This window comes from Drosophila serrata, unplaced genomic scaffold (genome assembly GCF_035046125.1).
Source record: "Drosophila serrata isolate PLE 108 unplaced genomic scaffold, ASM3504612v1 contig_342, whole genome shotgun sequence".
Taxonomy (NCBI): domain Eukaryota; kingdom Metazoa; phylum Arthropoda; class Insecta; order Diptera; family Drosophilidae; genus Drosophila; species Drosophila serrata.
The window spans coordinates 1-10,946 of NW_028257240.1; the positions used below are offsets into that span (position 1 = coordinate 1).

The 10,946-nt window shown below is 32.6% G+C and overlaps 1 protein-coding gene and 1 long non-coding RNA gene across 2 annotated transcripts; one reads left to right on the plus strand and one right to left on the minus strand.

The window, feature by feature from the left end:
- The first annotated feature begins 1,951 nt into the window (after positions 1-1,951).
- On the plus strand, positions 1,952-2,419 carry LOC147642865 (uncharacterized). Its single transcript, XM_086838003.1, has one exon. The coding sequence runs from the start codon at positions 1,952-1,954 to the stop codon at positions 2,417-2,419; it is 468 nt and encodes a 155-aa protein (XP_086694129.1).
- A 5,679-nt stretch (positions 2,420-8,098) lies between these two features.
- On the minus strand, positions 8,099-8,533 carry LOC147642866 (uncharacterized). The gene is made up of 2 exons (XR_015272834.1): positions 8,397-8,533; positions 8,099-8,337 (listed from the first exon to the last, which is right to left on the minus strand). It is a non-coding gene; the product is annotated as an uncharacterized LOC147642866 (long non-coding RNA).
- Positions 8,534-10,946: the final 2,413 nt, after the last annotated feature.

The following is a 10,946-nucleotide window of genomic DNA, read 5'->3' on the forward strand; positions in this document are numbered from 1 at the left end:
CATCCATCACAATAGGGGCGACTTAAATTTAAATAACCAAAATCACTTAAATTGTATAGAAATCAATAAAATTAATAAAATCATACAATTAAATATTGAGTCAAAACAACTGCTAAACTATGCAAGATATTAAAACTCAGTATTTTTAAAGAACTTTGAATATATTAAAATTAAAACAAAAAAATAATTTGAATACATTATTTCATTTCTGATGGTCAAGTAGGATGTTAAGATCCATTTATAAAGAACCAAAAACAGTAGCAGCGTCTAAAATAAGCATATCATCTTATAATTCGGCCCATTTTGTTTCTAAGATGTCCTTAAAATTAAATTAACTAATTTCAGATCGGATCCGTCAATCAGAATTGCCGGCTTGATGCAATGATCATAAAACATGAGCATACGGCGTAGTTTTCAGAACTAAAAGAGCTGCGCCCCTTAGGACCAATCTGACATTCTGAAGCATAAGTTCATGGTAGAATTATACAAGGTAGTCTCGTCGGCAAAAGCACTCCCCTATTCATTACTCACAACAAGTGCGAGTGAGAGGAGTCTGCGAAGTAAGTGCGAGTGAAACGACATAAGAGCTTTTAGTTTAACCCTTAGATAGTCCATGGAGGTTAAATTGTTCATATATAGTAAAAAGAGTTGAAGTATTTTATAATTTAATTTTTAATAGTTTTGAATTTGAAATTAATTAATTAATTAATTTTTGTTTTTGTATACCTATTTTTTTTGTTTAAGTTCTTAATTTTAAAATATATGCGAATCTTAAAGTAAAATTTTTTTATATCTAAATTAATGCTTATATTCATAGCACCTATTAATAGTTTCTCCTTAACGTTTTTTGTAGTACTAAAATAATCAGAAACTATATCTAAAAAAACAATTTCCAGCTCCTTAATTTCCTCCCACAATGTCCACATGGTTAAACATTTTGGTGCTTTTATCAATTTTACTCCATGCACGTGCTTCCGACAAAAATTGCAGAACGACATCTCACACAAGGGTTAATAGTAAAAAAAAAATCGTCCGCACACAACCTATTCCTTTGACAAACGAGAACGCACTGACAAAAAGCCGAACGGTTAGGCAGCCGACGAGACTACCTTGTATAATTGTATCATGCATAAGCTCATCTATAACTGTCTTTATGAAAACAATACAAAACATAGCATTATTATAAATTTTAAGAAAATATTACACTAGCCATCCGAAAAAATTAGAATTTTCAATAAAAATTAACAAAGTAGTGCACTTGCGGAATTGCTTTAAATTAATGTAGAAACCAGCAAAAAATGACTAACTTTGATAAAATAACCTGAAAGGATTTTAAAATATTCAAATCAAACAAAATTTTATATTAAAAAATTAATTTAATATGTTAATTTTAAGGAAGTTTACGAAAAAAACTTCGGCATGAAAAACAGCCCTTTAATTTGGTTATGTTAAATTTTGTTAAATGTTTATGTTTATGTTAAATGACTGATTAATAGTAAATGAGCTTCGACCTATTGAAAATGGAGAGGGAGTTGTCCGTTTCATTATATGTATACATACAGTATGTCAAGAAACTGTTTACACACTGACAATTTAAAATATTTTTTGACTTTGCATGGAAAAATTACGCCTTTTTTTAAATGTTTTTGATTTTTTTTGAATGCACAACTAATAAATAGGGTATTTTTAATGAGTATGTACAAAAACAAAAACAAAACAACCAAAGGAACAGCTTCAAAGCAACAACAAATGAGTTTACACATTTTTGGCACTGTCAAGAAACTCTTTACACACTTTAGTTTTCCATTCTGTTTTGATCCTTCTTGAGAAAAAAACGGTACTTTATTGTTACCTATGCTTTTGCTCGCATCGACATGGATGCATTCTTTTCATTTTTTATTGTGAAATTTGCAAAGCACACATCAAAAAGCGACAATATCAATTTTTAAAAATGCCTGGAGCTAGATTGACCTTTGACGTGGTCCAGTTGGCTTATCTTAACCACCAACTTGGAAAATCTGCAGCTGAGTTGGCCGACATGTTTCGGGTATCCCGGAAAACTATTTACAATGTTTTAAATCGGGCTAAAATTGAAGGAAAGCTGGAAGAAAAGTCTGGAGGAGGTAGGAAGTTGAAGATAGAGAAACGGGCAGAACTCCTTATCACGCGTAAGGTGCGTCATAACCCCCAAATCTGGATCAGAACTCTTGCCAAGGAGTTGGAGGAAGAATGTGGCGTAGTCGTTTCGCACGAAACCGTGCGCCAATTGATTCTACGGAACAAATACTCATCAAGAGTTGCGCAAAAGAAACCGCTGATATCCGTAGTAAACATTCAGAAGCGGTATTTTTTCGCTATGGAGATGATCAGCAAGCTGGAAAATTACTGGGATAACGTCATCTTTTGCGACGAAACTTAAATTATGCTGTATTACAACGATTGTCCTTCCAGAGTTTGGCGTAAGCCGTTAATCACATTAAACCAGCGCAACATTGTGCCTACCGTAAAATTTGGCAAATTATCGGTTATGGTTTGGGGGTGTATAAGCAGCAAGGGAGTCAGGGAGCTCGCATTCATAGAAAGCACTATGAATGCTGAGCAGTATCTCTCCATACTCCAATCAAATTTGAGACAGAGTGCTAAAAAATTTGGCTTAATGGACGAAGAAAAGTCGAAATTCAAATTTTACCAAGATAATGACCCCAAACATAAGGAGCAAACTTTGCGGCCATGGCTCCTGTATAACTGCCAAAAGGTTATAGATACACCTCCTCAGAGCCCTGACATGAACCCCATTGAAAATTTGTGGGTTCATTTAAAGAAAAAAGTGGCTAAAAGGCAACCGAGGAATCGAGCAGACCTCAAAACTGCAGTGCTGGAAGAGAGGCAGAGAATTCCATTGGAATTCTCTTCGAAAAGCTAATCAATTCCATGAAAAAACGCATCCAGCATGTAGTAAATGCTAAGGGGGAGCACACAAAGTACTAAAATTAATAAATTATTGTTTAAGTTGTTAAATATATCCTCTTAGCTGTACGTTTTGTATATTGTGTAAAGAGTTTCTTGACAGTGTCAAAAATGTGAAAAGTTATTTTTTATTAATTTTTTGTTAAATCTTAAATTGTTTTGTTTATGTTTTTGAATATTATCATTAAGAATTATCCAATAAATAGATATCCATTGAAAAAAATATTAAAAATCTTACTAAAAGCGTTATATTTGCATGCACCGTCAAAAAATATTTTAAATCTTCAGTGTGTAAACAGTTTCTTGACATACTGTATATTGTAGATACATTCATCGCTTCATTTTAGTTATGTTCATATGTACAGTTTGTCAAGTAATTCTTTGCAAAACGAAAAATCCCAAAAATTTTCTATTTATATTTATATCTGGGCTTTCCGCAGGAGTGTCAATGACTTTTTTGCAATTAACAGGAGCCAGGTCCTGCACAGCTGCGATTTGAGCTGGAGTTTGTTTTCCTGGTGCAGTTAATATTTATTTCTTTTTGGACAAGTTACGTCATGCAGACCAAATTTCTCCGCGCTTCTGGTCAAAAAAAATACTTCATCCCCATACTCAGGAGGCTGGTTAACGTGGCCGATAGAGAAATTAAGCCGCCTTTCAATATTTATAGCTGAAAGCATTGGTTTCTTCCTGGCAATGTGTGAGGAGTATTTGTGGAGATTCAGGACTTTCCTCACAGTCTCATGGCAACCTGTTTTTCTGCAATCATTTTTTAAGTCCAAAGCCAACTTTCTGAGGGTTGTTGGCGTGTTTTTATCAATTTGTTTCGAAATTTTATAATGGTCGCGTTTGGAGAGCTTTTGGTAATCTGCCTGTAGAATTGTACAGGTCAAGTCTATTTTTCTTTTTAGACCGTTTAATTATTTTATACATTGTTCCTAACTTAATATAAAAAATTTCGGAATGTTCCGACGCCGATTACCCTTTATAATGGTTAAAGTAAACCAATTCTATGTTATTCTCGTCAATTCGTTTGCCGGGCATGATTTAAATTCTGGACTCGATCAAACACGAACTTTTTCCAACGAAATTTTTCAAGAATATAAAAGTAAAGACCACTAAGAAGTGGCAAGAGTTAATTTTCCTCAGAATTAGCTTTGCGTTGCTTAATTCTAGGAACCTCTTCAACTCCTGTTTGCATTTTGCAAAGAATTAATTGACAGCATACGAATTGCAATGTTTTTGTTATTGCTATTTTTATACCCTTGCAGGGTATTATAATTTCAGTCAGAAGTTTGCAACGCAGTGAAGGAGGCACCTCCGACTATATAAAGTATATATATTCTTGATCAGGATCAACAGCCGAGTCGATCTAGCCATGTCCGTCTGTCCGTCTGTCCTTCTGTCCGTCTGTCCGTCTGTCCGTTTCTACGCAAACTAGTCTCTCAGTTTTAAAGCTATCTGAATGAAACTTTGTAGTTAGCCTTCTATATACTCTCACTCGTATATATGTCGGAACGGGCCGGATCGGACGACTATATCATATAGCTGCCATAGGAATGATCGGAAAATTTTTACAAAAAATTTTTTAACTTTTTCAGTTTTCAATAGAATTGGATCAAATTTGAGATATAGCCATTTTACTATACTCTACAATTTTGCATAAAATGTTATGAAAATCGGACTAATATATCATATACATAGCTCCCATAGGAACGATCGAGAAATTAATTCAATTAAATTTATAACCTTTTCAGTTTTCAACTGATTTTCATCAAATTTTAGGTATAGGCATTTTATATTAGTCTTAAATTTTGTGTCAAATTTTATGAAAATCGGACTATTATATCATATACAGTTTGTCAAGTAATTCTTTGCAAAACGAAAAATGCCTCACAATTTTGGATTTAAACTGAAAATTTGTTAATAAATACAAGCATTTTTGAAAATTTTCTTTTACAATATTATTAGGATAACTTTAATCTATAAATATAAAAAACAAAACTTAAATATTTTAACTTAAAACATAGTAAAAAATAACAAAAACAAAAACATTGCAATTCGTATGCTGTCAATTAATTCTTTGCAATTTGCAAAGACGTTATAGTTAACCAAGGATAACTTAAAAATTATAATAGCTGCGGCGTTAATATTTTATATGGAGTCCATTTGCATCAATTACAGCATGGAGGCGTCGCGACATTGGCATTATTAGCCCTTTCAAGTCGTAATATTCTGGAATTTTCTCCCATTTCTCCTCTATTACTTTAATTAAACCCTTTTTATTTGTTGGAGTCCGTTTAGTCACTTTCTTTTCCAAAAAATCCCAAAAATTTTCTATTTATATTTATATCTGGGCTTTCCGCAGGAGTGTCAATGACTTTTTTGCAATTAACAGGAGCCAGGTCCTGCACAGCTGCGATTTGAACTGGAGTTTGTTTTCCTGGTGCAGTTAATATTTATTTCTTTTTGGCCAAGTTACGTCATGCAGACCAAATTTCTCCGCGCTTCTGGTCAATTCCTTTTTAAGGATGTCCAAATAAAACTCCTTCGTCATTATATCATTTAAAATCCGCAGCTTACCAACGCCTTTGGATGATATGCACCCCCTTATCAATACAGAAAACTTGCCAAATTTGAATGTTGGTATGATATTTTTCGGCTGGACACCTGTGTTTGGTTTCCTCCAAACTTTATTGGGTCAGCCATGAGTGTATAGCATTATTTTAGTCTCGTCACAAAAAAAAACTTCATCCCCATACTCAGGAGGCTGGTTAACGTGGCCGATAGAGAAATTAAACCGCCTTTCAATATTTATAGTTGAAAGCATTGGTTTCTTCCTGGCTATATGTGAGGAGTATTTGTAGAGATTCAGGACTTTCCTCACAGTCTCATGGCAACCTGTTTTTCTGCAATAATTTTTTAAGTCCAAAGCCAACTTCCTGAGGGTTTTTGGCGGGTTTTTTATCAATTTGTTTCGAAATTTTATAATGGTCGCGTCTGGAGAGCTTTGGTAATCTGCCTGTAGAATTGTACAGGTGAAGTCTATTTGTCTTTTCAGATCGTTTAATTATTTTATAAATTGTTCTTAACTTAATACCAAAAATTTCGGAATGTTCCGACGCCGATTACCCTTTATAATGGTTAAAGTTAACCAATTCTATGTTATTATCGTCAATTCGTTTGCCGGGCATGATTAAAATTCTGGACTCGATCAAACACGAACCTTTTCCAACGAAATTTTTCAAGAATATAAAAGTAAAGACCACTAAGAAGTGGCAAGCGTTAATTTTCCTCAGAATTAGCTTTGCGTTGCTTTATTCTAGGAACCTCTTCAACTTCTGTTTGCAAATTGCAAAGAATTAATTGACAGCATACGAATTGCAATGTTTTTGTTTTTGTTATTTTTTACTATGTTTTAAGTTAAAATATTTAAGTTTTGTTTTTTATATTTATAGATTAAAGTTATCCTAATAATATTATAAAAGAAAATTTTCAAAAATTATTGTATTTGTTAATAAATTTTCAGTTTAAACCCAAAATTGTGAGGCATTTTTCGTTTTGCAAAGAATTACTTGACAAGGTGCCATACAATCGATCATTTGATGTAGAGGAAAAATGCAAATCTTTGAATGTAAAACTGCAAATATAATATGTATAGGTGAATACAATGAAAGCAGGTATTACTTCATTGTTTTTTAACACAAATATATATCATTTATATTGTATGGTTTTTTATTCATAGAAGTTCTATATGCAAGGGTATATAAACTTCGGCGTGCCGAAGTTAGCTTCCTTTCTTGTTTACTATGTTTTAAGATAAAATATTTAAGTTTTGTTTTTTATATTTATAGATTAAAGTTATCCTAATAATATTATAAAAGAAAATTTTAAAAAATTCTTGTATTTGTCAATAAATTTTCAGTTTAAACCCAAAATTGTGAGGGATTTTTCGTTTTGCAAAGAATTACTTGACAAACTTTGTTATATCGTCCGATTTTCATAAAATTTGACTACTAATAATTTAGTATTCAACAGATTTTCATCAAATTTGATACATATCTATTTTATAAGAAATAAAAGAAATTAATAAAATTAAAGATTATAACTTCTTCAGTTTTCACCAGATTTTCATCAAATATGAGATATAGCCTATAAAATGGCTATATCTCATATTTGATGAAAATCTGGTGAAAACTGAAGAAGTTATAATCTTTAATTTTATTAATTTCTTTTATTTCTTATAAAATAGATATGTATCAAATTTGATGAAAATCTGTTGAATACTAAAAATGTTATACTTTTTAATTGAATTGATTTCGCGATCGTTCCTATGGGAGCTATATGATATAGTCCAATTTTCGTAAAATTTTACACAAAATTGTAGAATAATATGAAATGGCTATATCTCAAATTTAATCAAATTCTGTTGAAAACTAAAAATGTTATAATTTTTTTTTTTAATTTTCCGATCATTCCTATGGCAGCTATATGATGTAGTCGTCCGATCCGACCCGTTCCGACATATATACGAGTGAGAGTATATAGAAGACTAACTGCAAAGTTTCATTCAGATAGCTTCAAAACTGAGAGACTAGTTTGCGTAGAAACGGACAGACGGACATGGCTAGATCGACTCGGCTGTTGATCCTGATCAAGAATATATTTAATTTATATAGTCGGAGGTGCCTCCTTCACTGCGTTGCAAACTTCTGACTGAAATTATAATACCCTGCAAGGGTATAAAAATTTCTGAATGTTTCGACGCCGACTACCATTTATAATGGTTAAAGTAAACCAATTGTATGTTATTATCGTCAATTCGTTTGTCGGGCATGATTAAAATTCTGGACTCGATCAAACACGAACTTCTTCCAACGAAATTTTTCAAGAATATAAAAGTAAAGACCACTAAGAAGTGGCAAGCGTTAATTTTCCTCAGAATTAGCTTTGCGTTGCTTAATTCTAGGAATCTCTTCAACTCCTGTTTGTATTTAGCAAAGAATTAATTGACAGCATACGAATTGCAATGTTTTTGTTTTTGTTATGTTTTACGATGTTTTAAGTTAAAATATTTAAGTTTTTTTTTTATATTTATAGATTAAAGTTATCCTAATATTATAAAAGAAAATTTTCGAAAATTCTTGTATTTGTTAATAAATTTCCAGTTTAAACCCAAAATTGTGAGGGATTTTTTGTTTTCCAAAGAATTACTTGACAAACTGAATACATTTATAAGCTTATTTGAATTATTTACAAGAAAGGTTTGTATAACACTCACTCTGCCTCATCGGGCTCATTTCCGTCAGTATATTTAGTAACTGGTTTTGCTGAAGGGATATCATCTGGATCTATGTGAAGTAGGTTAACCTAACATATACAAGAAATATTAATAAGTGAAATAAAATTAATAATCTAATAAACAATACCAGCTTTGAAACCTCCTGGTCTTCAGCTTTTTTAACCCAATCTGCCATGTTAAAATTAAAGTGAAATTTCTAATAGAGAACAGATACACCGGTAAATTGTTTTAAATGGGGATGTGAGAAATATTATATGACAGTATCAATATATCGATATATTCTTTAAATATAATATTTTTATTTAGGGAATTCGACACTGACAGAATGAATTATCGGTGATATATTTTGTCGGAAAGAGAACATAACAAAGGAGTCGATGTTACATTATTAAACAAAAATCATTATTAAACAAAATCTTTAGCATTCCTCCCTATTATATTTTACTATTTCTACCCTTTACGTATTTTTAGCAACTAAAAACCTTATCCAGTACGACAACAGTAACCAAACTTCCGTTTTACCCTATTAAACATGTGCTATACAAAGAGGTATAAAATTGATTTTCAACTGATTGAATTTTGAAATAAAACTGATATATTAGCCACCATTAAGTTGAACACAAAAAAACAAAAGCGGCAACGTCATCGCCGCCGAAGTAAAAGATTATTAGCTTAAATCTCATATGGGCGTTGCCAATACAGCATTTATTAAATTAACATTTTCCTGCTGTCTAAAGTGTTCCATTCAAAAGTATGTATACAATTAATTTATTTTGTTACGAAATCGAATCTGTGTAGTTTTTTGAACTGACAACGCTTTACAATTTTTGCTTTCAACATCTAGTTTATTTTAGTACCAGAGTAAAAGGAAAGTCCGAAGTTTCTTCTATATTTCGTTCGGTGTTTTTTTTTAGTTTTGCTTCTTATAAAATTTTAACTTTATATTCAGGGTATTCCTTTTACGATTGAATGGTTGCGTTAAGCAGAACAACAATCACCGATCAGTGATGGATCTGTAATTAAATGTGTTCTCCTTAACGCTCATGCCAACATTCATTTGATTTTGCTTATAAATACGTGAAAATCAGCTAGGAACATAATAAAACATTCCTTAAATTGTCCAAGCAATAGTTTTTGACCTCATAAGATAATACGTTAGTTGATGTCGCTCTTCTTTTTTTTAAAAAGCCGGGTTTTCAATTTTTTTTCGCCATTGCCGTCATTACAGCACTGCACTCTGGTTAATGGCTACAGAAACTAAATAATAATTAAAAATATATTCAATAAATAATAACTAATGATTCAAGAATAACAAAGGATGCCGTTGATTTCCTCTTGTTTGCTTTCTTATTTTTAGTTTTGTCCTTTTTTTTTACGCTAAATTTGTGTGCATCCCAATGGATGGTATCGTTCATCATTATTAGTGATCATAGGCGTTAAGCAAAAATATTGATAGAAATCCATCACTAATCAGTGCTCATGTTATTGTGCTGAACGCAACCTATGACTTTATTACTGAAAATATCGGGAACTGAAAACTAATGTCCCCATACGAACTTTTCATCTAACTCTCACTTGTTCAGCTACCCGAAATCATTGACAATATTGACTAAATTAAAAAAAGCTAGTTTGGCATTCTTTGAAACAGCAACAGTTTTCCATATAGTACGGTATGTAGTGAGTAAAACTTTTTTGCAACGCGAAAAAGTGTATTCACGTGAGAGAGAGCGAGAGGCAAATAGTTGAAAACGGCCGGTCGGCAGCTCCGTTTAAAAGGCCTGTACAGAGTCACGAAATACTAGAAAGTTTCATGACGTTAGGAAATTCACGACGGCACACTTTAAATTATATCTCGAGCGGCTTGCGAAAAGAATAAACATTTTAATTTACCTACCGCTCTCACTTGCATATTTAAAATTTTAGATCCAGCTATGAAAAAATTGGAACAGCTTCACAGCTCGACTTGCAGATCTGAGACATCTTGATGCTCCTGGAGCAGATTATTAAACTCCAGACAGGTCGATATTGTGAACCATTTTAGATGCCATTGCTAGCTTTATACCAGACTGACCCAATGGGTGGGTTGAGGGATTTTATAGGTATAGCGACTGGTGCCACCATATTCTTTCGTGAACCGGACACCGATCAATCTTTATCGAATCATCTGAGTTTCTTGTACAGGCATTCCATATGGCTATAATATTATGGCGTCTGGGAGCTGTCCAAGAGAGGCACTACTGCTGGAATGCACATCAATCGCTTATGAATAATTATTAATCAAAAACCAAACAATAAATGTTGAAAAAGTCTTACGTTTTAAAGGAGCCGAGTCAACAAAGTATGACCGCAACATTTGTCCTCAATAATTGCAGAAGAAGTAGTAAAAAGAGCGGTCACACCTCAAGGAATTAACTTATTCGCGTCCCCAAACTGGTTTCCAGTCACCATACCGTACATTTTTGCAAGCCGCACGAGAAATACTAAAAGTGTGGCGTCGGGAATATTTAAAACACCGCTGACAAACAAACTATTATACTATTTGCCTCTCTGTCTCTCTCACTCTATCCGTATCGTTCTTCAGTCAAAAATAAATATGTAAGTTAACTACATAAGTTAACCGGCGGCTGTGAGTTTTACTTTTGTTAGCTTTTAAGTTCAGTTTTGATTTTATTCTTGA